Here is a 25,922-nt window from a genome sequence, read left to right on the forward strand (position 1 = left end):
CAGGAAATCCTATCTATAGCATCCCTATTAGATGGCTGTTTAGCTTCAGCTGAAGACAGCCAGCAAGGTAGGGAGAGCTCACCACTCCCCTAACTGGCTATTCTCATTTACCTACTATTGTCATTTGGCATCTGAAATCACTCCACTCTCCCAAGATATAAGGACAGATGGACTCACATTCTAGCTGTATTTGACGAAGTGAGCTGTGACTCACGAAAGCTCATACCCTACCACATTTTGTTATTCTTTTAGGTGCTACTGGACTCTTGCTCTTTTCTACTGCTACAAACAGACTAACGTAACTACCCATCTTGATTTCACTCTAACATTCATCTGAAATCTACCTACACATCAGAGCTGGTTCCAGGTTTTGGTGGGCCCTGGGCAGAGAGTGTGCAGGCTTCCACTTATATCCACTTATACCCTCTACTAGGCTCACCTTCTTGCCCTCCTACCCACGTGCCCCACCTGCCTGTGCATCCTGCCTTTGCCCACTTGCAAGCTCTCCCACAACCTGCAGTCACAGCTGCCTGCTCACCCTTTCCCCAATGATACTGAGTGGTGGATGCAGCTAGGAGTGGCACTGCCAGGGCCACCAGGAATGCCAATGCTTTGTGCACCACCCACGTGCCCTTCTCCAGCCACGCTAGGCAGCTTATACAGCTGGAAACAGGTGACAAACCACTCACAAGCCGGCAGGGGAATGGGTGCGAGTGCAGGCAATGGAGGAGAGCACTACAGAGTCAGCAGCAAGAGGGTCCCCCAAAAGCCACAGGCCCTGGCAGCTGCCCCACATCGCTGTACGCTGACACTGGCCTGCCCACGTAACTTAAGCTTATTAAATTTAGCTCTTGCCTTCTGCAGCAGCAGAGAGCAAACCTTTGCCCTCTTCCACATGACAGCCCTTCAAGTGCGTTGAGGAGCGCTACAAAAAAATCTTGACTGAGGCCACCTAGCGAGTCATGGAAGTGACCAGATCTGAAGCAGTCCCCCTTCCCCAGTCTTTTAACCTCTGCACTACACCAGCTCCTAAGCTATAGAAATAAGCATACCTGCCTGAAAACTACTATTCACATCCCATATTGTCTGCAACCCTAAGACACACACACGCACACACACAGTAGCCTCAAAGCCAAAATACAAATTTTATTTCATAAGCAAAAGATCATCTCCACAGACACATTGACAGGAGACTGTTTCTTGATAGCTCTTTGGGAATCGTGCTTGTAAAGCCAGAGAGAATTAAGTAACCAGTCTTTCCAAGAGGACAGCTAGCCAGGTCCAAGCCAGCCCGAGACGTGAAGGCACATGCAACTGAGTGGGTGGGCTGGAAAATGGGCATGATCTAACAGCCTGCCCCATGGAAATGAATGGGAGCTGATAGGTGCTTTTGCCTGGTTCCCATTCATTGCAACAGAATTTGAGCAGTAAGGAGCACTTGGTGGAAAAAACTAGTGTATTTTTTTTTCATTTTGCACTTCTGCCCTGATTGTTCTTGTGTTTTCTATGCATTCTTCAGGGTCCCTGCCCCTTTTCAGCTCTGTTGAGGCCTCCCCTAGCAACAGCCTGGGCCTCCTTATCTACAGTATTTTAATCTCGCCTGCCTGAGCCTCCTTATCTACAATGTTTAATCTGACCCTCCTTCCTAGGAGCTGAGGGCAGCATATGTGGTTCTGCCTTCCTTTATGTTATCCTCCCAAGATCCCACTGAGGTAGGTTAGACTGAAAGACAGCTCAAGATCACCCAGAAAATTTCATGGCAAGAGGGGATTTGAAACTGGGTCTCTCCAGATAAGGTTGCCAACCTCTAGGTGGTGGCTGGAGATCTCCTGGAATTACAACTGATCTCCAGGTGACACAGATCAGTTCCCTGGAGAAAATGGCTACCTTGGAAGGTGGACTCTAAATCATAGCACTCAGGTGAGGTCCCTTCCCTTTTCAAACCCTGCCCTCCCCAAGCTCCCCCCTAAAAATCTCCAGGAATTTCCCAGCCAGTAGTTGGCAGCCCTAACTAGATCTATACTGTGTAACTTCAATGTGTCTGTCTCCCAGTTTGAAAACTTTTGCTCTACAGTGTCCTCTTCATGGCTGAGTTTGCACTCAGCCTAAGCAGAGCCTAACCCTTACCTGAGATGTGCCCGGATAAGGATGCCACATGGTGTTCTGGGTAAACATGTGCCCAGAAGGACACGAGCTTCCCTACTTTGGAAAATATAACAAATGCAACTCCTGTTTCAAACAGGATATGGAATAGATAGAAGGGAGGGGCCGGCACAAATATAGATAACACTTGTGGGGAAAAGGAAGAGAACCAGAGGTCATCTGAAAGAAGAACTGAACATGGATAGAGTGAACAAAACTTACTGTTACGGAGCCTGAATGCAATGCAGGTAAGAAGGGACAATCAATACCTCTTCTGTCAAGCATCAAAAGTGTTTGGGCTAGGGGCATGTGTGGTATTGTTGCTTCTTCATAAGTGTTAATTGTCCACGGTGTTAATGTATAAAAAATAAAATTGGCCTAAATCATATGTGCTATGTAAAGAGCAGGAAGTCTGCATATTATAATATAAAAAAAACTGTTTTGTGCCCAGCCATAAATCAATTTAGAAACCAGACACAAGCTCATTTAAAAGCACCCTTCTGCTTCTCAGGCACCAATGCACTTAGAACTGCCTTACAGATTTTTAACATAGACACACAGGAGCTGAAAAGCACTACGTGATACACATGCTTTGAGTCAGCTTGCTTCTCATCTGCAACGGCGACCTGTGTTCCTTACTCTAAGGAAAGAGAAAAGGCTGGTTCTCACACTCACACACAGTTTTCTTTTGCCACTCTATCAGTCCTGAGCAGCACAGGATACGCACAGGCCTATGATACTGCTAATCCTGAAATTCACTTACTACTGGGGATCAGAGGAAAGACCGGCATGTACTTGCTTAACGGAGGAAGTATCCTCTTGGCTGCTTCCACTTACAAGCTGACCCTAGGTACTGGCTGAACAAGCCTGAAGATCTTGCACCTTAATTCTGAGAACCCTGAACATCAGCTTCCGCCAGTTTCTAGCCAATCCCCCCCTCCCCAATTCAGCTCTTCCTGCTGTCCTGGGCCACTTTGAGCCTCTGGAAGCTCAATTCCAAGCACCGTCTTTATCTTGCTTCAAAGACACCGCACTTTGGGTTCTCTGCACCATGGGGCATTTCCTCCATTATAGGCTTAGGTTTCAATCTCAATGTTCAACAGGGATTTGGAGGAAAGGAACAACGCAAGAGAGAATGACGACACGTGGAAAAGACGGGCAATAGTGGGCGAAGACAGACAAGAAGAGAACAAGATGGCTGCTGAAAGCGCTTCTCCTCCCCTGTGGTCCAGATGCAGCCACGTCATGATGATGCTTTGTCTTCTCATAAATAAGAAGAAAAAAATGGAGGGGTGCTTTACGTTGTGGTTCTGGGTTCTTTTTCTTCCAAGTCGAATTCACTGGGCTTCTCTGCATGGGAACCTGAAATCAGACAAAACTGATGACAGCCTGATCATCTCTTGATCCAGACATATTTATAGTTTGGAAAAAAGGAAGACATTTGGTGAAGGAGACACAGTCCGTTCTTGTTCAGACCAAAGAATCCCTTCCACCTTTAGGCCTGTATCCTTGACTATTTGCTGGATCTGTTTACTCAAACAACCGTCAACCTGGTACAGTGAACCATCAGGAACTGAGTGGGGGTGGGCACTCGAACCCATCTAGCCACTCAGATTCAATCCACTGCACCTTCCAGAATAGACTACTGTTAACATGTTCTATGTGGGGCTGCCTTTGAAGACGACTGAGAAGCTGCAGTTGATTACAAAACGTGGTGAGAAGGCTTTATGTGGGGCCAGCTGCTTGCGCCACATACTATCCTACTTCAGCAGGTACCCTGGTTGTCTGTTTGCTTCTGCATCCAATTAAAAGAGTTGGTTGTAACTTGTTACTTTTGAAGTCTGTTATCAGCCTGGACCCTTCATACCTATTGGACCACCTCTCCCACTATACACCTGTGCATCAGCTTGTGATCTTCAGATGGCTTCCCCCCTCTCTTTAGAGTGCCCTCCCATAGGCAAAGGCAAAGAGACCCCCCTCCCAACTTTCTTGCAAAGTATTACAGACTTTTGTGTGTCATTTGGCATTCTCTTAGGGATCCCTCCTTCCAGCCCAGCGTTTAATTGCTGTTTTTATATTTTTAATATGTATTTTAGCTCTGGTTTTATTGATACATCTTCTGTTTTTAATGGTTTTTAAGATGTGATTCTTAATGTATTTTTTAAAATTTGTTAGCCATCTTGGTGGCCCTTATGAGGGCAGAAAAGCAGAGTATAAATTTTGTAAAATAAAAAAAAATACACTGGAGAGCCAGTGCAGTGTAGTATAGTGGTTAAAGTATTAGACTAGGATCTGGGTGATCCAAGCTCAAATATCTGTGGCCTTGAGCTACTCACCATCTGTCTCATTTTTATTCTGCTGTTCCTCCACAGAGCTCAAGGTGACATACCTGGTTCTCTAGTCCTTCATTTGATTCCTACAACAACCTTGTAAGGTTGGTAGACCGACAGACCTAGCTCAAGGGTCATTTAGCAAGCTTCACGGTTGAATGGGGACTTAAACCAGAGACATATCAAGTCCAACCCACTCATTTATTAGAAAAAGAAACAATATATTTGCAGAGCTTACTTTCCGTTGTCCTGGTAGCGTGTCCATTTGCCCGCACCATTGCTCTGTGCCAAGCCGGGTCCCCAGGGGCTTCTGTGGGCACATCCTCATCCTCCGAATCCATCAGCACAAGGATGTCGCTTGAATCTCGAGTCCTGTGGTCAGGAAGCCAGGAAGTTCAAGGAATGGCTAGAGAGGCTTTCCCTGTTTCCCTTTCTTGCTGGCATTTCTCTGCACCAGGTAAATATTTGCCTGCTTTTGGCTTGCCCCAATTAAAATGCAACATGCCTGGAGATCTTTTGTGTTTCACTAACCTCAGTTATGGAGAAAGTTAAACCCCATGGGAACATTGCCTTTGCAAGCCCCAAAGGCTAGCTTAGAACTGAGATAGATTTTATTAGCAAACTCACAAGAAACAGTGCCTGCTGGACTGCACTACTGGAGGCTGCAAACTGGGAGTAAGAGCATTTGTGAATTTCCGGTTCTCACATGCGCACGCACACACACAAAAGCCCTGTTCACATGTTACAGTGGATGCATGTACATCCTGCATGCTGTTTGTAGGAAAGAGCCAACGTGTGTTCACTCAGCAGTTGAGACCAGGGACCAGTACCGGGATAAAAGAGAGGCTTGTATTGCACATTCAGCTGTGCATGCATTGATGTAACATGAGAATTATTCAACACACATATTAAAACAATCAAGTGTCCAATGTACACAGATTGCATGTGTGTTCACTATCACTTGTGAACCGAGCTAAAATGAGAGCTGGGATATTGAGGAGAGAAGGGTTTTGAGTTTAGCATTCTCCTAACATGTGTGCGCAGTGATATTTTAGAAAAATAAACAGCAGATACATCTAAACTTGTGCAAAACAGCTGTCACAGATCAGTGACCATGGAGATGGCTTTCTTTCACTGCCCTCTTAAACAGTATAACATCTTTCTAAGACCATTGAATTCAATGGGCTCAAAAAGGAATCAACTCGGCTTAGGATGGCACTGTTTACTTACACAAACGGTACCTCCCAGTTGAGTTCAGCATATTATTAGGCAGTGAGCTTAACAACTGTTTAACTACACCCTCAACACTGTGTGAATCAGCCCGGGGTGCTGGACTGGAGTTTCCTGAGGGCTGTACATGAAATGAGGCTGAGGTTCCCAGCAAAGATGCTTTTTGGGGACAGGGAACCTGGATGGGGTCTTCCCACTTAAGAAGGACAGATACTCACCTGAGCAGGGTGCCTGGGCAGGAAGGAGGAGAGAAAGAGAGAGAGAGAGAGAGAAGAAAAGTTAATATCCAAACTGCACAAAAACAACTCAACGGGATGTTGTAAGGCACCTAACCTTAGCCCACATTAAGCTAAAATCAATGTACCTTTTCTATGGGTTTTTTAGAATTCTGCCCTGCAGTTGATATTAGAACGTCCAGCTTTTGTACTGGGATACTTTTTGCTCTGTAGGACCCTTGTCCTTGAAGATTTGGAAGCTTCTATCAGTATAAAAGGAGCCTGCCTGACTACTGGTAGGTACACATTGGTACACACATATTTTACTAATTCTAAAACCTGTTACCAAGTGTATTTCGAGTCCAATTCAAAGTGCTGGTTCTATCTGCAGCTTGAAATGCAATTATAAACTCATCTCCCTTTTCTTCAAATTATGTTTAGGAATGACTGGATGTCATCTACCAGAAGAAAGACCTTTTCTGTGGTGGCCCCCAGAATTAGGAAATGTTCTCCCCCAGGAAGCCTGTCTGCTATCTCCTCTGCTTCATTTACAAAAAGTGCCAGATTCCAGCACAGGTAACTAATGACACTGTGATTCAGTGGTAGAGCATCTGCTTGGCGTGCAGAAGGTCCCAGGATCAATCCTCAGTATCTCCAGTTAAAAGGACGAGGTAGTATGTGATGTGAAAGACTTTGGAGAGCAGCTGCCAATCTGAGCAGACAATACTGGCCATGACAGACCAATGGTCTGATTCCGTATAAGGCAGCTTCATGGGTTCATATGACACCAAGCTCATCCCACTGGGCAGCTCACAGGCTGCAGAGAGTGGGAATTATCTATAAGCCTGGCTAAGAACAGATCTCCAGGTGGCTCCTACCTTTGGGGCACAAACGAGGACCAGCATATAAGAAAACTCCAAAGAAGACCAGAATTCCCAGCAGCAAAAGGACCACTATAGTTCCCACAATGCCACCAACATTAACAGGTTCTGTGGGTTAGGAGAAGAAACAGAAAGCATGAATTACGCTCGAGTGCCAGATGCACATGTCGAAAATCTGCTAAAATGTGCAGTCATCATGGCATGAACCTCCCTAGAAAAATCAGTCTCTCTGAGAAGCCCCAGTATTTAATTCATACAGCTCATCAACCGTCGTCGTTCCCCCAAGCAATCCATGGTAATGACAAATCCACTGAATTATATGCAAGTGCTAGATAAGACCCTTTGAGGGTACAGGCCTGAAGGAGACCACAGATCTCCCTCTGACTTTCAAATGTAAAGAGGACAGCCAGGGAACCTGGATCTGGTTCCGATCAAAGCTGTGCAGGGAGGGGAAGGAGATTTAATCCTTCAACTCCTGAATGGTTCCACTAACAGAAACTGGGTTCCCTACATAGTCCAGGAAAACTGACTGGTTTTGATTTTAAAAATCTTTTTACCTCTAAATCCAAATCAGAGCTGTGCATCCTGCCCGGAAATTTATCTTGTAAAGAGCAACAGAGTTATGGTATTTGTCACAGCTACTTGTGCCCCAAATATCCTGTTGGCATGAAAGAATTTCTGGGTGGTAAGCTTTTTGTTTAATTTTTAAATAGATCAGCCTTTGAAATGCCAGCTATTGTGGATGGAATCTAACAAACCTAGGATGATGACTTTTTGGGGAAGGGACTATGGATCAATGGCAGAGAACAGGCTTTTCCCAGGCTCACTTCCTTGGCATCTCCCATTAAGGGATCTTCACAGTTAAGCAGAGAAAATACTTTGCTGTGCCTTGAACCTGGTGAGCAGCTGTCAGTTACAATAGATTGAGCTAGACAGATCAACAGTCTGACTTGAGAGAGAGAGATGGCATGGTGTACTAGTTAAGCGTGTTGGAACTGGGAGACCTGGGTTTGAATCTCTCCTTCGCCATGGAAGTTCACTGGGTGACCTTGGGCCAGTCACTCGGTCTCAGCCTAACCCACCTGACAGGGCTGTTGTGAGGATAAAATGGATATGGGGATAATGTTATAAGCAGCTTTGGGTTCCTGTAGGGGAGGAAAGTGGGATCTACATATCTCAATGCTCTGATCTGGATAGTCCAGGCAAGCTTGATCTTGTCAGATCTCGAAAGCTAAGCAGGGTCATCCTTGGTTAGTAATTGGATGGGAGACCTCTGACAGAAACCAGGGTTGCAGAGGCAGGCAATGGCCTCTGTTAGTCCTTTGCCAGGAAAACCCTGCCAGGGATTGCCAGAAATCAGCAAAGACTTGATGGCACACTCTACAAATTTCTCGATAGAAGGAGTGAAAGGACTTGGTAGAATACAGATCGAGGCATATCTCACTTCCACAGCCCTACTCCTCTTCGACAGCCATGGTGGCAAAGAATGACTCTTAGAGAGGAAGGTGTCCCTCTGAGCCCTCTCAATAGCCCCCACTCTACCAGTCTTCTCTCCAACCCTCTGCTTGTTGATGCTGGAGCCCCACGGGGTCTGCAATAGAAATAGCTCCTCCTCCCCACCCAAATGGAAGGTGACATGTGAGAGCCGACTATGACTCCAAAGTGATGGACAGGCAGTGCCATTATCAATGAAGGTCAGCAAAGAACACATAAATAGATGCGCTGTACTTCGATGGGAGGAGGAGAGGGTCAAGGACCTTGGGTTTTTCTCACATGCGGAGTGTCCCTGCCCCCCCCCCCCTAATTTGCCTTTCCTACGAAGTTAGAAAGAATGGGTGCAGAACAACTCCAGGCCTCCCTGGCTGACTCATCTGCTCTAGGTCTCTTTCAGTCTGGTTTCAAGCTAGGCTACGGGATGGAGATGCTGGTAGTGGCCTGACTAGATGATGTCCGTCTGAACGTAGAAAAGGACCGTGGCTCTTTTCTGCTCTTCCTGGACCCATCAGCAGCCTTTGATACTCTGGATCATCTTATTGGGGTGTTCAGCTGACATGGGGAGGGCCTACAATCAATTGTGAGTGCCTTCTTGGCAACAGTCTTAACAGCCAGGCACGATTAAGGGCTTTTAAAGCACTTTGATTGTTTCTGAAAAAAGTTCACAAACCTCTGGACCACCTGTAGTTTGTTCCTGCCAGGGATCCGATCTTGTTCCATTCCCCAGTGTTCATAGAAGATAGAATCTTTGACTCTCAAGTGTAAGTGGAAAGACAAGAAGCTTATCTCTAAACAATGTTATCTCAGCATTCTTATTAGAGTGTAGACAATTGTTACAATACATCACTCAAAATGTATTCATGATACATGGTAGTCTAGGGTAAAAATATGAGAAATGATCACAGCTTATTAAGTTGTGCTTGGGGGGAAGAAAGAGGAGAGAATCTTTTCCTCTCTGTCCTTGATACTATTAGAACTCTGACAGTGCAATCCTAAACAGAGTTATACCCTTCTAAGTCCATTGAAGTCAGTTGAATTAGAAGGGTGTAACTCTGCTTTAGACTGCAGTGTTTGTCACCCAATCAAAGTGATGGACAAGAGATTCAAATCTGGCAAAAAAGGCAGTGCTTCTTCACATGATGGAGAATCAGCTTATGGAACTCACTGCCACAAGATGGTCACCATATCAGATGGCTTTAAAAGAGGGTTAGATAATAATAGTAACAACAGTGTGTTTATATACCTTCCTTCTGGGCAGATTAGTGCCACATTCAGCGTTAGTATTATCCCCACAATACAGCTGCGGCACTGGGGCTGAGAGGAGTGGCTTACCCAAGGCCACCTGCAGAGTTCAGGGTAGTACTGGGAGTTGAACTAGCAGAGTGCTGATTCTCAGTCCAGCCACTTAACCACTATGCTGCAGCAACTCTCTCATGAATTCATGATGGATAAGGTATACTGGCTATTAGCCCTGATCACTAAATGAAACACAGTATACATCTGAACACAATTACTGGGAAGGGAATGGAGAAAAGCTGCTGCCTTTATGCCCTGTATGCAGGGAAGGGCAGTGGCTCAGTGGTAGAGTATCTGCTATGCATGCAGAGGTTGCAGGTTCAATCCCCAGTATCTCTAGTTAAAAGGACCAATCAGTAGGTGAAGCAGAACACCTCTGCCTGAGAACCTGGAGAGTCATTGCCAGTCTGAGTAGACAATACTGTCCTTAATGGACCCATGGACTGATTCAGTATAAGGCAGTTTCATGTGTGATCACTTCCTGGAGGAATCTGGTTCAGCACTGGGAAAAAGACGGTGCTAAACTAGGAGGAAGAGCCCTGTGGTGCGGAGTGGTAAGCTGCAGTACTGCAGCCCAAGCTCTGCTCACAACCTGGGTTTGATCCTGGCAGAAGCCAGGTTCAGGTAGCCGGCTCAAGGTTGACTCAGCCTTCCATCCTTCCGAGAACGGTAAAATGAATACCCAGTTTCCTGGGGGTAGAGTGTAGGTGACTGGGGAAGGCAATGGCAAACCACCCTGTAAAAAGTCTGCCAAGAAAACGTCATGATGCAACGTGGATCAGTAATGACTCGATGCTTGCACAGGGGACTACCTTTACCTTTTTAAACTAGGAGGAACCTTTGGTCTGACCCACCAGGATTGGCTCTTAAGTTTACTCAGAGAAATTAAACATTCATGACTGTCATATCCTCATTTCCAAAGGAAATCCCCAAAGTATCCAATATAACGTTTAAAAAGCATTAGAGCTGCCAAAATCAGACTTCGTTAAAAGTGCTGTACATATTTCACCTGAAGTCTTCCTAAGTGGCTGTTCAAAAATACAAGTCCCTCCCACGTGATCTGTGTTATTTTTATATCTTACCATTCACAGTAAGATGGATGTACATTTCTCTTAGCCCCACAGAATTCTCGGCTTTGCAGACGTAGTAACCCTCATCCGTGCTGCGGGAGCAGTTCTGGATGATGAGGGTGGACGTGTTGCCCTCTTGGCTGATGCGGAACCTCCCACTGGACCGGATCTCTCTCTCTGGCTGGGAAATGTTGCGCAGCCAGGTGATTCTGGCTCGTGGGTTGCCAGCGATCGACTGGCAGGTCAGAGCCACAGCCTTCCCGACAAAACAGCTCCTCACAGGGTCGGATGTGACCAAAGGGTTTGCTAAACCAAGAGGCAGAAGTAGCAAGAATGTAAGAAGAGCCCTGTTGGTTTAGTCCACTTTTGTTCCACTTATACAGACCATTGTGATGCTAGATCGCGGGGACAAAGTGTCCGGCTGAAACCAAGGAGATCTGGATTCAAATCCCAGTCATGGCAACTCAATGAACTGCCAACTCATAGCTTAAGCGACCTCACAGGTTCACAAAAAAGTCTCCTTCACCTTTGCCCAGAAAAGCCAACATGGCTGATATAAGATAAAGAAAATAAATAACTTAATTGTGCAAGTTGTTGTCCCAAACTTGGCTTACCTCACAGCTATCGCAAAAAGAAATCAATCACTGCTTTCTCCCCCCACCCCCGAAATTACATTCAGAATCCCCATTATTTGTAGAGGTATGGGGACAAATTTTGTTTATTTATGGGAGAAGAGAAAATTCTGCATATGCTTAGAGAACCTGATGTGGTTGTGGCAAATAGGTTCTAGGGCTTATTTATGATCAATCTCACAATGCATTAAAGTGTAATAATATTGAAGTTATGATGATAGTTGATATTATATAGTTAATATTAGCCAGCAGTAATTATTAATTAATATTTGTTGTTATTAATATCGAATAGAGTATTGAATATTAAAAGTGCTTTATCTCCAGTATCTTGTACTTACAAGTGTTCTGTAAGGTAGTTAGCATGATACTATCACCATATAACAGACAGAAGGAGGGGATAGAGCAGAAAGAGAATGGGTTCTCTGAGATTCACTAACTCCCCCCTCCGCCACTTTTTTAACTCTTTAAAAACAGCTCCAAGCAGGGAGCAAAGATTGCTTTGTGACTGAAGCAAAGGCCAGCCAATAAGTGCTAATCAATGGCCAGCTAACTCGGGCTATTCACTGCCCTGCTAAGCAAATAAAACGAAAGTGGCTTTACAGACGATGCACAAACTAGCTCAAGAGCGCTGGGCAAATCCCAGTTCTGCTCTAAGGGCATAAGACGAAATCTCCCTCAAGCTTGATCAAGGGTGGAGAAGAGGGGTCCACACATTAAACACATGAGTATTTCTATTGCAGGCACATCATTAGGTACATTTATATCCACCTTTACTTGCATGGGTCAGCCGAAGCTATGGAAACACCTCTTACAACATGGCTGATACTGGATTCCAGAATTTAGCCTGCAGGGTGGGTGCGGGGGGGGCAGATAGGTTGGATTGGACAGTCCCTGCTGGCTTTATAGTTCTGCCACTTACTCAACTGCACAGTGCAGGCTGCCTTTGCCTCCTGCACCAAGACATGCCTTCCATGGCACATGAACTCCTTCTCGTGGAGTAGCTGCGAGCTGTTCAGCGTTGCCACCACGGAGTCTGCCAGGCTTGTAGTGTTGATCTCCCTGCCGCTCAGGTCCTCTTTGTCTCTCCAGTGGAGTGTGGGGTGTGGGTAACCTCCAGGCCACTGGCAGAACAACTGTACCCCTCTGGTGCTTTCATTGGAGGTCTGAACCCAACACTGGGGCAGGGCTGGTGGAGGATCTGCAAGCAGAAGATCTGGAGGTTAACAGGAAGACAAGGAGATGTTCTGCCACCTGGAAGGTCTTAGGCAGAAGCTGTAAGAATGTCAGAAGAACCCTGTTGGCTTAGTCCACCTAGCTGGAGGCCCACCAGATGCCTCGAAGGAGTCCACAAAGCAATATATTGCCCCCTAGAACTTAACATGCCTCTTAACATGGAGTCTTAATTCTGGGTCTTGCTTTTCCACCAATGAAGACAGGTGGAATGGTTTGACCACACAAAAACGTTATGTAGAGACTCTTGAAACCAGCAGGAATAAAAGCTGCAGGGGCTGTAATCAGGAAGGGAATTGGGCAAGATTGAGTGGAAAAGCCTGGTTGGATACATTTCATTATATCTAATAGATGCTGATAGAATTTGCTTCCAAGAATTTGTCTAATCCCCTTTTAAGCCATCTAAACTAGATGCTGTGGTACAAATTCCACAAGCCAATAATGCATTTTGGGAAGAAGTACTTCCTTTTGTCTCTCCTGAACTTATTACCAATTAATTTGTTATTCTTATTGTTCAGTTGAGCCAGAAAATATATATGCCTCCTCTACAAAGAACCTGCTCGAGGTGGCTTACAAAGTAAAACATGGTAAAAAAAATAACAGAAAAGATTAAAAGTTGTTGCAAAGTAAAGAACTATTAAAAAGCTAGCCAGAGCATAAAATGCACAAAATGAGTCTATAAAAAACAGGCTAGAGGAAGAGTATAAAAACAATTTTAAAAGTTCAATTCCTTAGTAAAAAGCCTGGGTTAAAAAAAATATGTTTTGGCCTGGCACTTAAAAGAAAGTATAGTAGGTGTCAGGTGAGCCTTAAGAGAAGGCCATGCCACAGGCAAGGTTCCACCACTGGGGGAAAAAAACCCATCTCCGGTGGCCACCTGCCTAACCTCTGCAGTTGGGCGCTCAGACAGCAGAGCATGAGAGACCTTAATTGGCAGGCATTGGGTAACCCCAAGTTCTAGCATCATGGCCAGTTGTTTAAAAAAAAAAAAGAAGGTAAACTGTCTTGCTGGCCAACTGACTCCAACTACATACAGAGCTGAGTCAACATGAAGGGAAACTGGGCTGGGCTTGAGGGCCCCTCAGGCGGTACTCAAGAGGTGGATGAAAGCAGGAAATACAAATAGTCAAAACAGCCAATAGAGGCTACTGTTCTAGTGGCCATTGAGAAAACCTAGTCTGGAACCTATACCCCAATTGAAGTCCAAATCTTCAGACAGGGTCAGTTCAATATATGTTGTCATTCCAACTAAGGGATGTGTATTTTTTAAAAAAAACGGTGTATTATTCAGATCCAGGTACCCAGAAAACTGTATATATTCGGTACTCCGAATATTAGGGTCCAAAAATAATTATTAGTATTTGGATTCTGATTTTATTTGGGAATCGGAATACATTTGGCTCCATTATTCCCTACGGGGGGATCTATCTGGGGGGATTTTTTTAAGCAAACTCCATCAAATTTCAGGAAATATTCCTTCTTTTCCACTACAGAGGCCCCAAGTTTCAGGTGAACCAGACCAAGGGGGGCCAATTTTACTGGCCCCCGCACAAGGTCCTTCCAGCCACTCTCTATTACAGTCTCTGTGTGTGTGTGTGTGTGTGTGTGTGTGTGTGTGTGTGTGTGTGTGTGTGTGTGTGTGTGTGTGTGTGTGTGTGTGTGTGTGTGTGTGTGGAGAATCACATGCTTTCTCCAGAATAAAGAAGCCTTACCCAAACACAGAAGAGCAACCACTGACCCAAACTAACAAAGCCCAACAGAACAAGAGCATACCAGCAGAACAACCTTGCATAACTCCTTGTCCTGAAGGTGCAGGTTGGGGTTTCCCCCCTTACTCCCTTGCTTTGCTTTCCAGGGAGGTGACTCTCAAAAATGAATGGCACAACATGATAGAGGGAACTGGCGTGGTGTCTGTCCAACCAAGAGGTCCAATTCACTTGAAACTTGGGAAGTCTTTAAAGGACTGGCAGCACGCATTACACTGCAATTTTGGTGTAGTTTAACAGCCCCTCCACCCACCCACCCCCAGATTCCCCCATAGGGAATAATGGACCTGGTTAATTTCTTATATATTAGGAATTAACCAGGAAGCCAATACCAGTACATCTGAGAATACCAAATTTGATTGGGATTCCCAAATATAATCATAAAATACCAATAAGGTATTTTTCGGGTACATATTCAGACTGGATATACAAATTACACACCCCTAAATGGATGCCCTTCTGCCCTCCGGCCGGCTCTGAGCAAACCAAGACCTCACAGCCTTAGCAGTGCTGATGGGAGCTTGGTTTGGACCTGGCCAGTTGCAACACTGCCCAAGAGGTGACCACAGCTGTAGGCTATTCCCATTCCCTCTCTTGTGTCACCAGCAGCTGAAAGGGAGATGAGCCCCTGGGGGTGTATTTATCAGCCTCCGGATTACACTGCACCAAGCAACGGCTTGCCCAACTTGGGTAGCGAACTGGTCCTGCCGTCAGGAAGAAAAAAGCAGGGCCAGAGTCTTCCCAGCAGATTTCATAGCAGGTACTGTGCTGAACAGTGTCTTTTATCAGCAGCCCTCAGCCGATAAACCCACTGGGACACTTCCTCCATAAGCGAGATCTGAACTCATGCCTTCAGGCTCCAGGTTGGAAGACTGCAGCGCCCTGCGTGTGGGGCTTCTCCCGAAGCCCATGGGAAGCTTTAGATGAGGGAACAAAGATCTGTGGACAGGATCAACTGGCTGCCCATGAGCTTGAGAACCCACTTCAAAATACTCAGTATCACTTAAGGTGTGGACTCAGCCAACTTTAAAATGGTGCCTATTACACATAAACCTCCCAAATGAACTATTTATGAGCCTTATTTTTTAAAAAAAATCCTGCCCTTCCAACAAAGTACTCAGGCTGTCAGATTTGATTCTCCTCTTTCCCATTTGAGAAGGAGAGATAAGATAAGCACACTATGGGTGCAGGTGGGTGGAAAAGAGTTAAACCTCCTCTGATTGATTGCCCTAAACCCAGTTTACATTGGTGTGTTTCTCTCTCCATGTCATGGCTGTTTCTTAGGACTACAGTACACATCTACAGCAGTGGTATCCTCAGGGACTGACTTTGGGACAGAAGTCCAGGGGCCCAGCTCACTGAGAGGACAGAAGGAGGTTGTAGAGGGCCCCATAAGACCACAGTCTAAAACAACTTAAGTGCACCACTGGAACGCCAATGACCCGTGCCATGCAGCTTGACCCTCAGTGTGCCATGCTGTGTTGGGGGTGAAGGGCAGCTGCTAGACATAGCCACACAGTTTTTCTGACTCCTGGCCATGATATATATCAACAGCAGAGCATAATTGCCCCGACCTGGATGGCCCAGGACAGCCTGATCTCAGAAACTAAGCAGAGTTGGCCATGGGACTCCAGGGTTGCTACGCAGAGGCACATGTTAAAAGAATGCTGGCACATCAAAGCCATAGCATCCAAAACGTTTGGCTGCTATGTCCTGTTCAAACACCTCGTTTGTTTTACTTATCTTTTGACTTATGTTGCAGTTCCTAGAGAGAAACAGTAAAAGTAGGGGGAAAGGCAATTCTGGCAGCTAAGCTTCACATCCATATTGTCCTAGAATAGAACCCTGAGAAATAAAGGCTTATAACCAAGGCTTTTTTTCTGGGAAAAGAGGTGGTGGAACTCAGTGGGTTGCCCTCGGAGAAAATGGTCACATGGCCGGTGGCCCCGCCCCCTGATCTCCAGACAGAGGGGAGTTGAGATTGCTCTAAACTCCCCTCTGTCTGGAGATCAGGGGGCAGGGCCACTGGCCATGTGACCATTTTCAAGAGGTGCTGGAACTCCGTTCCACCGTGTTCCTGCTGAAAAAAGCCCTGCTTATAACTAAAGCATTATAAGTATTATAAGTTCCCTAACACCAGGCAATGGCAAACCACCTCTGCTCATTTCTTGCCTTGAAAACCCTATGGGGCTGCCATAAGTTGGCTGTGACTTAATGGTGCTTTACACACAGAGCAAAATTCCCCTGAAGCATCCACAATTACCCTCTGTAAGCATCCTTTAGTGTACATACAGTAGACCAGGAGTTCTTGCGTCATCGTTGCTTGGAAGCCACTGAGCGGGTTCTTCGCTGAACACGTATAGTTTCCTTGGTACCCGGGTGACATGTGATGCAGGATGAAGGAGTTCTGGGAGTTGTTAACTTCTGTGAATAGCTCATTTGTAGAACTGGATGGGTAGAAATCCCATTTGGTTGTGGGTACAGGCCGGGAGATGCTGGTACAGGTGAAGTTGAGGATGTCGTGTTTCTTGGCATAGAGAGTGCCATTTGGCAGTTTTGTGGTGGGATGAATCTGGACATTCATATTGTCGGGGCCGCCTGGAAAGAGAGCAAAAAAGACATCATTTTACAGCAGGCTATATAAATCTACCCATCAACTAAGATCTTCATTGACTACCCCGCCTCCAGAGGGTAGGTAGAAAGATGCCAAAGAATCTTTTCCAGGGGGGCACCCTAACAGAAGGATTCCCTCCACCTGCAAGCTTGCTACTGCCATCTCTGCTGTCTTTTAAACACTAGGCAAAGTCCGTCTCATTTACTTGTGATTTTCATAACACATTTTGGAAATTTAGTTTCCAAACTTGATAGGCTGCATTTCGACAATTTCAAAGCAGAATACAGAATATGATTTTTTTTAAAAAACCACGGTAATATATAGTCAAGAAAACAACAAATGTTATAAAATGCTGTTGCAGAAGCAGTTATAAAAAAGACTGGCAATCAGAATCTCAGTGGTATCAGTGAAAAGCCCATTCTGAATAAGAACTTTTCAAGCCCTTTAGGAATAACTGAAAAAAAGGGGGCAAGGTGAACTTACTGGGAATGGGCAGTCGACAGGTCTGAGGCCACCACTGAAAAGGCCCCACAGCATATAGAGGCGGGACTGGCTTTTTCACAGTACAGCCCAAAGCACGGCATCACTAACTGATGTTAGAACATGGAGGCAGGTGTGGGAGATGTTCATATGGAAATAGATGCTATCTTAGATGACCTTTTTATTTTGTGATTTCAGTCTATTTTAAACCATTAAGCACACTGAAGACAGCAATCCTAAGCAGGTCTGCTTAGTAATAAGCCCCATTTTCTTCAGTAGGAAACCATTCTTAGGATCACAGCCTAAATATATACGCTTGAAGGTTTTAGCTGAAGGCAATGGAAAGTGCTGTCAAGATGCAATCAAGTTATGGTGACCCCATAACTTGGTTTTCAAGGCAAGAGGCAATCAGAGGTGGTTTGCTACTGCCTGCCTCTGCATAGCAACCCCGGAGTCCCTAGGTGGTCTCCCATCCATGTACTAACCAGGGTCAAGCCTGCTTAGCTTCCCATATCTGACAAGAACGGGCTAGCTAAGAGTGGGGTTAAAATGCCTTAACTGTATCAACAGCCAAGAAGGAACTATACCAAGACCTCCTGCCCCAAATCCACCTTCAAACCAGGCTGCACCAATGGAACTTCCTCATATTAGCAGGAAAGCAGCAGCCTTGAGTACAAGATGACATCGCTAATCCACATGGTGCCCTATCACAGATGATCAGAGGACTTACAGTCTAATCTAGTGGGTACTGAAACAATATTACTTTATGCAATGGATTTAAATGTTAATGATGAAACACAAATGAATCTACCTCAGGCCACTGTCAGCTGCATAACAGTTTCAGAGAGCAAGCTTAAACAGATTTACTCTGAAGTAAGCCCTATCTTATTCAATAGGTCTTACTCCTAGGAAAGGGATCACAGCCTCACAGTGTAATCCTATGTAACTTTGCTCCTGTGTGTGTGTAAAGTGCCGTCAAGTCACAACTGACTTACGGCAATTCCAGCAAGGGGTTTCCAAGGTAAGTGAGAAGCAGAGGTGGTTTGCCGGTAGTCTTCCTCGGTGATGTCCTATGCAAGTACTGACCCTGCTTAGCTTCTGATGAGATTGGACTATACCATGCTGCCTTCCCTCCCTACTCTAGTGTAAGTCCATGGAAATCAATGTGCTTAGACCACAATAACTCTCCATAGGATTGTACTTGAAGTCACTGCTGGTTGCCTGGAGTTTGACTCACCCTCTCAACATTTCATTGATGTACATGCATGTAGCATCCCAGTTTTCAGGCCAAATATCACTACCCAAGCTGCTCCTCTCCCCCACTACATATCACCAAAAGCTCTACTCCATCTGCTATAGTCAGTTTGGTGTAGTGGTTAAGAGTGGCAGGACTCTAATCTGGAGAGCTTGGTTTGATTCCCCACTCTTCCACTTGAAGCCAACTGGGTGAGCTTGGGTCAGTCACAGCTCTCTGGAGCTCTCCCCACCCACCTCACAGGGTGATTGTCATGAGGATAATAACAGACTTTGTAAACCGCTCTGAGGGGGCATAAAGTTGCCCTGAAGGGCAGTATATAAATCAAATATTATTATTAAATGTTATGAGTTATTTTTAAACAATGTTTGCTCTTTGGGTTAACTATGTGCCAGAAATGCATCACTCTTCACACAATGTTATCAGCAAAATGTGACTCAGCTTTGATTCAGCAGGGTCACAGAGCCAGACCAACAGTGACGCTAGGAGTTCTGCCATCGTTGGTGTCGTTTTTGCAAATAGCCCAGCTGAGCTACTGGGGTGGATCCAACCATTCCTCAAGTAGCCTCTTTCCTCTTTCAGTGGCTCTTGACATGAATAGCCCAGGTGAGCCTGATCTCGTCAGATCTCAGAAGCTAAGCAGGGTTGGCCTTGGATGGGAGACCCCCCAACAAAGGCCAGGGTTGCAGAGGCAGGCAATGGGACCTCTGTTAGTCTCTTACCTTGAAAACCCCACCAGGGGTCTCCGTAAGTTAGCTATGACTTGATGGACCTCTCCCCACCTCCACTGGAGGAAGGCTTCAAACATGAACCAAAAGGTAAAGAAGGGTATACATATTTTAATAAATAAATCAACTTTGCTCAGTAGAGTGGCAGGATAGGGGTAGGATCCACCCTACTATGTGCCCTTTGGAGAAGCACACAGGTACTCCTTTGGGTACTTAAACATTTGTCCCAATGGGGCAATTGCTAACTCTCTAGGACCATTTCATGTTGGGAAAATGGCACAGGGGAGGCTTAACTCCTTCCCCTTCCCCTTGAGCTACACTCCAGATCTGAATCGGGTCCATGCGTGCCTCTTATTTACACTGAGAGCCCCATTCTCAAAACTCCTAATATCACACCTGGCTTGCCTATGAAGAGAGAAGATGCATCTACCAACCCACTCCGAGATTAAACTTCCAGAGAACCTGAACAAGGCTGAACCCTGACAAAGGACAATTTTAGTGGCTCAGATAACATTTTGTCAAGGCATCTCCCAAAGGCAAAAAGAGGGACACCAAGAAGTGTATCTGGGTCTGTCCCTGGTAAATAGAAACAGTCGGCACACATAAGACATTCTGTTGGCCCCTAACTGCTTTCTGATTTCCTGTTTACCCACGGCAGGATTTTCATCCAGTGCCACCTTAGAGACCAACAAGATTTTTCAGAGTGTAAGCTTTTGAGAGTCAGAGCTCCCTTCTTCAGATAGGATTAGGAATGGAAATCCTTGATTCTTTATATCCCAGTCAAAGGTGGGTGGGGTGTTACAAGGGAGGGCATCAGGATGTAAAGGTACGATGCAGCTGATTAGAGCAGAAATTAGCATCTGTAGTGAGATAAGGATCCTAAGTCTCTGTTCAGCTCTGGGGTAGGAGGTGGGGGCTTCCATTGTTCCGGATTTGAGAATAAACTCCATTTCAGCAATCACACATTGCAATCTCCCCTTGAAGTTTCTCTGTTTGTCTACCCACTTCCTTCTCTCTTTCCTGTTCTCTTCTGATTCACTCTTCCTTTCCACTCTCTCCAGCCTTCTCTGACTGCAATGAAGTAGGCATTAGAGACTCCACAGATGTTCATAAAGATTAAGGGCCAGGTGGATGTAGCACCTGGAAAGACCAAGTCCAGGTCTCTAGCCCACTTCTCACAAAAACAACTGCTGAGGCAGTCTCAGAATTATACCGCTTCAGGTGGGGGCTCATAGGATCAAAGGTTCTATCAAACTCTTGTTTGTATAGACAACCCAGTTCCTTTCCTGAGGTTAATAATCCTCATTTTTATGATGCCTCCAATGCTAAAGTCAAGAAATCCTGCAAGTATCCCACTGTGTGTTTTTCTGCCATTATCAGCCCTTTAGAATTGTGTGGCTGGAAATCAACAACAACACTAGAGCATTCAGGCAGAGTACCTCCTGCTTGGAAGAGATTGCCCTTCCTCTCGATTGCATCAGGTTACACTGGCATGTTACCACTCTGGGGCAACAACCACTAGTTCCAGTGCAGGCTTAAGACATTTTGTCACCTGAGGCTGTGCTCACCTCCATCCCAGAGCAGCCCTCCTCCCCAGCCTTCTTTAATAAAAAAAAAAAGCCAGCAGCAAACCAAATTTGCCCCATAAGCTTTCCAAAATGGCTTGAGATTTCTTCCTCTCCCAGGAGTTTGTCCATCATTTGGGTTGCCCTGGCAACTCTGATTGCCATGGTTACACAACTCAAGTCAAACTCTCACGAGAGTCTGGGAGTCCTGTGGGCAAGCGCGACTCAATGTGCTGTTTTTAAGGAAAGGTGGGACGCAAGGATTCGCTACTGCGGTTCCCAGGTGGAGATGGCAGCAGACAGGATGGAGGGGGGGTTGCTTGCCCCCAAATCCACTGCCTGAACCCCATTCTCATTTGGCTCCATGTCAGAATCAGCCCTGACTGGTTTCGATGTTATAAAATGGGGGTTAGACAACTTCATTGAGGAGAAGTCACTTGATAACTGTACGCTGTGCTAGATGAACATAACCTCCAGGTTCAGTGGCAGTATACCCATAATACCCATAGCTTGGGCAACCACAGGAGCAGGCTATTCGTGCTTTGTGTGTGAGCTTCCAAGAAACATCAGCTGTGAGCAAACAGGGTACCAGACTGTAGAGACCTTCGTTATGATCCAGCAGAACTCTTCTTATGGGTTCTGGCAGAGGTCCCCCACAACCTAAGGCTGCACCTTGATTGAAATCCTTATAGAGCTTCTTGGACAAAATGGGTGCGGCTCTGGCCCGGACGCACACATTGCAGAAGTGCCTGCTGACCACACCTTGAAAACAAATTGGGAGCTTTGCCGGGAACTCAGCCAGAAAATAGGTACTGCAGACGCAAGAGGCCGCCTAGCCAGAAAGAAAACAACAGATTCCCCCACGAAAGGGAATGTTAGTTTGTAGAAAAGAGATGGGGGAGGGTGGCTGTGATGGGGGGAGAGGAGGTTGGGCTGGCTGAAGGGAAGGGGACTGGGGCATGTAGGCGCCTCCTGGACCCTGACCAGTTTTGAAGCCAGATTTCAAATATGACATTAGCAAGGCAAAGGGCAGTCCAGTTCAACTTTGCACAGGCTCAGCTTCTTATTTACACTGCACTCCAAGCCAGACAAAGTAGCTGTGTGTGCTTATTTTGCACACCGGCACGATACCCACGAGGGCTACAAATCTCTGGCATGCCAAGTCAGCACACATAGCTGCTGCGCACAGGTTGTGTTGCAAGTTTCATGTTTAAAGTGGGCCTCATTCTTCCACAAATACACTCCCCAGTTATCCCCCCTGCCTGATCCTTCTTTTACCCTTCCACACCCCACGCATTCTTTGTTCCCCAGACTGCCTTCATTTTTGCTCTACTTCCCATCTCCGGGTCTTCTCTTCCCTCGCCTTCCCTTTCAGATCTAGTTTGTGTTCTCTTTTGGTTTGCCAGCATTTGGCAGCAATGGTTCAGACTGAAACTTACATGTGCGCCCCACCCCGCAGCAGTTCTAGCTATTCATCCTAGAGCACATTTCACAAGGAAGCTGCTTTCATGCACTGCCTGGCTGCAGAACAAAACAAGTCCTACGAAATAACTTACTGGCCACGAGCAACTGGACTCGGTGCAAGTGAGCCGTCTCGTTCAGCACTTCCTTGCAGGTGTAGTTGCTTTCGTCCTGCAGGCGCAGCTCTGAGATGTGCAAGGAAGTGTTCCCAACTAGCGAGAAACGAGCATCGTCCGGGACCTCACCATCCGAGGAGAAAAGAATAGGGGTAGTACTAGGGTCCCCACGGAACCACTCCACCACAAGTGCTTGCTCTGATGCATTCTGACACATCAGGGTCACATCTTTGCCTGCTATCCCAATCACAAGTGTTTCTGTCCCTGCAAAAGAAAAGGAGCAGGTTACCTCCAATACAAATCACCACATTCATCAACAGCCCTCTTTCAGGCATCAGTAGAAAAGCAGAAAAGGGTTCTCCATGTTCCAAAAGAGAATTAGGTGTGAATTAATAACAAAAGGGGCTCTTTACGTGTTATGGCTTCAACAGAACCAAGAGTAAAGCACTTACACACAGACTCTCTTCTTCAAGAACCAGGCATGTAGGCCCAAGTTCACACTTGTTGTGTGACCAGCATGTGCTTTTATGCCAATTAGGGACAATGCCAGCCTAGGCCAAAGAAGCAAGGAAAAAGCCCCAGGACTCTAGAAAGGACTGTTGTAGGGTGGACGTACATTCAGCATTTCTTTTTCACATAAACAGATCACACAACCTAGAACTTAGATAAAGCCTCAAAAAGCAAGATCCAGATCTGATAGCACTTTAAAGACCAAGTAGATTTCCAAGGTATGAGCTTTCAAGTGTCAAAGCCAAAGCTCATGGAACATGGATCTTCTTTGACTGCAGACTGACACGGCTACCCACTTGAAACAGCCTCAAAAGACTGTTATGAGGCTTGAGCTCTGATTAGCATTGCTTCAGATTAAGCATGGCTTGGTTGGAGGGACACCCGGCCGAAACCACACTCAGAAGTCAGGCTGCTCTCAGTGTGTTAGGCCACTAACTATCCCCCCTTCCTTGTTTACTAGTAAACTTACAGCTTCAGGAGTACATGTTGCCTTTTTTGGTACTTGGGCCAAAAAGGTTTGCCTACCCAATATAACCTCTGCTCTCCCTATCCTCCACTGGCAATACATCAAGCATTCCCATTCCACACACGCACGCAAAATCATTAATTGAGAAAGCATTGCCGTAATCATTGCTGCAAAAAACTCATCTCTGATACTTAAGGCTGAAACAGATGTGAGGACAGAGATCCATAATTGGATCTATTTTTTAAAATTAAAAACAGACACAGGAAACTCCATTTTCATAAAAACGTAAGACCTGCTGGATCAGACCACTTGTCCATCAACATCCTCTTTCACTAAGTGGCCAACCGATTACCCTGGAGGGCCAACACCCTGGGCACAGAGGGCAAGGCCTCCTCCCTGATATCACTGATGAATCTCCTCTCCATGAATCAGCAAGGGGAAACAATGTTAAAGGACATTAAACAAGAAAACAACACTGCCAGATGCTAAGGGCGAACAGTATTATAGTGACCAATTCCTTGATTTGTCTGCTGGTACGTTTTTCCCCACTGACTGCTATTAGAAACAGGATACGCTTTTAGATGGACCCTCAGACAGATTCTGCAGGCTCTTTTTACATTCTTAACTACAATAGCTAAATGGAACCTCCATATTTGGAGGCAGTGTACCTGACTACCAGTAATTGCAGGGGGGGGGGGGAACAGAGAGAAGACTGTTGCTGGTGTGGACCGCTCATGGGCTCCCCAGAAGCATTGGATGCCCATTGTAGGAAACAGGATGCAGGCCCAGTGGATCTGTGGTCTGATCCAGCAGGGCTTATTCTCAGGGGAAGGAAGATACACAGACTGAAAAAGTGACTTTGTGCATTAGCGTCTCCAGCACACGGTTTTGGTACATTCATTTATCTATTCATTAAATGTCCATACTGCTTTCTCCAAACATAAATGGATTCCTTGTTGCTCGATGCCAAGAAATACATTTCCGTTCCCCTTAATTCTGCCTTCTTACCACATTGCCTTCCATTTGGAACCTAACCATGTTTACTCCAAAGTAAGCCCTAAGGATCCCAGGGGGAATTAAGGCCTATAATTGCTGCCTCAACCTCTGAATCATCATTTCAAACAGACAATGATTCTAAAAAGCAAGTAACAGAAACATAGAGCTGGAAGGGATCCCAAGGGCCATCTAGTCCAGCCCCCTGCACAATGCAGGAAATTCACAGCTATCCCCCCTGCCAATCTCCCCCAGCTACCCCTGCTCTATGCCCAGAGAAGGGCAAAAAACCTCCAGGATCCCCAGCCAATCTTTCCTGGCCCCAAAGCGGTGATCGACATTACCCTGGGCATACGAGAAAGGGCCACCAGAGCCGAGCACTGGCTCATCCCTTCATGTACTCCCTCTCTCTTGATTTGTGTACATTCACATTAAGTTAGAGAATCGCCATAGCTGTCAGATGACCATCTAGCCTTTTCTTAAATACTTCCAAGGAAGGAGAGACCACCACCTTCTGAGGAAGCCTATTCCACTGAGAAACTCCCTGTCAGGAAGTTCTTCCTTACGTTTAGCAGCAAACTCTTTTGCTGTACATACTGCCTGCCTGCCGCCGTGCTCAGTCACTTGAGAATAAGGCCCACTGAACACTGTTAGACTTATCCACGGGTAAACTTGCCCTGGCATGCATGTAACTACCACAGCCACAATGAAGCACAATTTGAGATTACAGCTATCAGTACTTTCTGGAAAGCAAATCCCACTAAACACAGTAGAGCTTCCTTGTGAGTAAGCACACAAAGGACCCTGGCGCTCATCTCTGGATGAACCTCATCCACGAAGTCCGTTTATGGTTGCAATCGCAGACATGCTTTCTGGGAAGTAAACCCCTTGGAACAGCGAGCCTTACTTCTGAGTATGTACCCAGAGGGGCCGGCTGCGTGTCCCATCCATTGCAATGCCAGCGTTAAACGTGTGCTTCCAGAGTAAGCAACGAGATTTAAAGTGCTTACTTTTGACTGGATTGACTAAGAGGGTTGTTTTTTGAGGAAAAAAAAGTTTAGGCGGGTCATTTACGCGCGAGTAACAAAGTATGACCGGGAAATAAGTAGATTGAAAGTTTGTTTTTTAAAGTAATGCCATACTTTCTGGAGAGTCCCCATTTAGCACGACGCGAGCTGTCAGTGGAGGGGGTACTAACCTTTGCTTCAGTCCCTTCCCCCCGTAACTAGGGTCGGGGATTGGTTGCCCGTTTGAGAATCCCAGCCCAGAGAGACACGCCTCGCGAACACGATCGCCCCGTTCTGACCGGCGCCCAGCCCGTGAGCGCCCCATACCTGCATCGCCCTTGAAGACGCAAAGGGCGAAGACGCAGAGCCCCGCGAAAAGAGACCTCGCCATGGCAGTCTGGACTGCAGGAGCCCGAGCGACCCAGCCGTGCCCCCTCGGGC

The 25,922-nt window shown here is 46.1% G+C and overlaps 1 protein-coding gene across 3 annotated transcripts; it reads right to left on the bottom strand.

Annotated features, from left to right (window-relative positions):
- Positions 1-1,126: 1,126 nt before the first annotated feature.
- On the bottom strand, positions 1,127-25,922 carry VSIG10 (V-set and immunoglobulin domain containing 10). 3 transcript variants are annotated; one of them, XM_054996606.1, is made up of 9 exons: positions 25,809-25,922; positions 22,485-22,769; positions 16,579-16,884; positions 12,210-12,488; positions 10,671-10,964; positions 6,796-6,906; positions 5,921-5,933; positions 4,711-4,844; positions 1,127-3,504 (listed from the first exon to the last, which is right to left on the bottom strand). In XM_054996606.1, exons 1-9 carry the CDS (start codon positions 25,870-25,872, stop codon positions 3,440-3,442), a joined length of 1,551 nt encoding a protein of 516 aa, XP_054852581.1. In that variant the 5' UTR covers positions 25,873-25,922; the 3' UTR covers positions 1,127-3,439. The 3 variants fall into 3 exon arrangements, with proteins under 3 accessions (XP_054852581.1, XP_054852583.1, XP_054852582.1); XM_054996608.1 differs by lacking the exon at positions 16,579-16,884; XM_054996607.1 differs by lacking the exons at positions 1,127-3,504; positions 4,711-4,844; positions 5,921-5,933; positions 6,796-6,906 and adding an exon at positions 8,781-9,046.

The sequence above is a fragment of the Eublepharis macularius genome, chromosome 13 (assembly GCF_028583425.1).
Source record: "Eublepharis macularius isolate TG4126 chromosome 13, MPM_Emac_v1.0, whole genome shotgun sequence".
Taxonomy (NCBI): domain Eukaryota; kingdom Metazoa; phylum Chordata; class Lepidosauria; order Squamata; family Eublepharidae; genus Eublepharis; species Eublepharis macularius.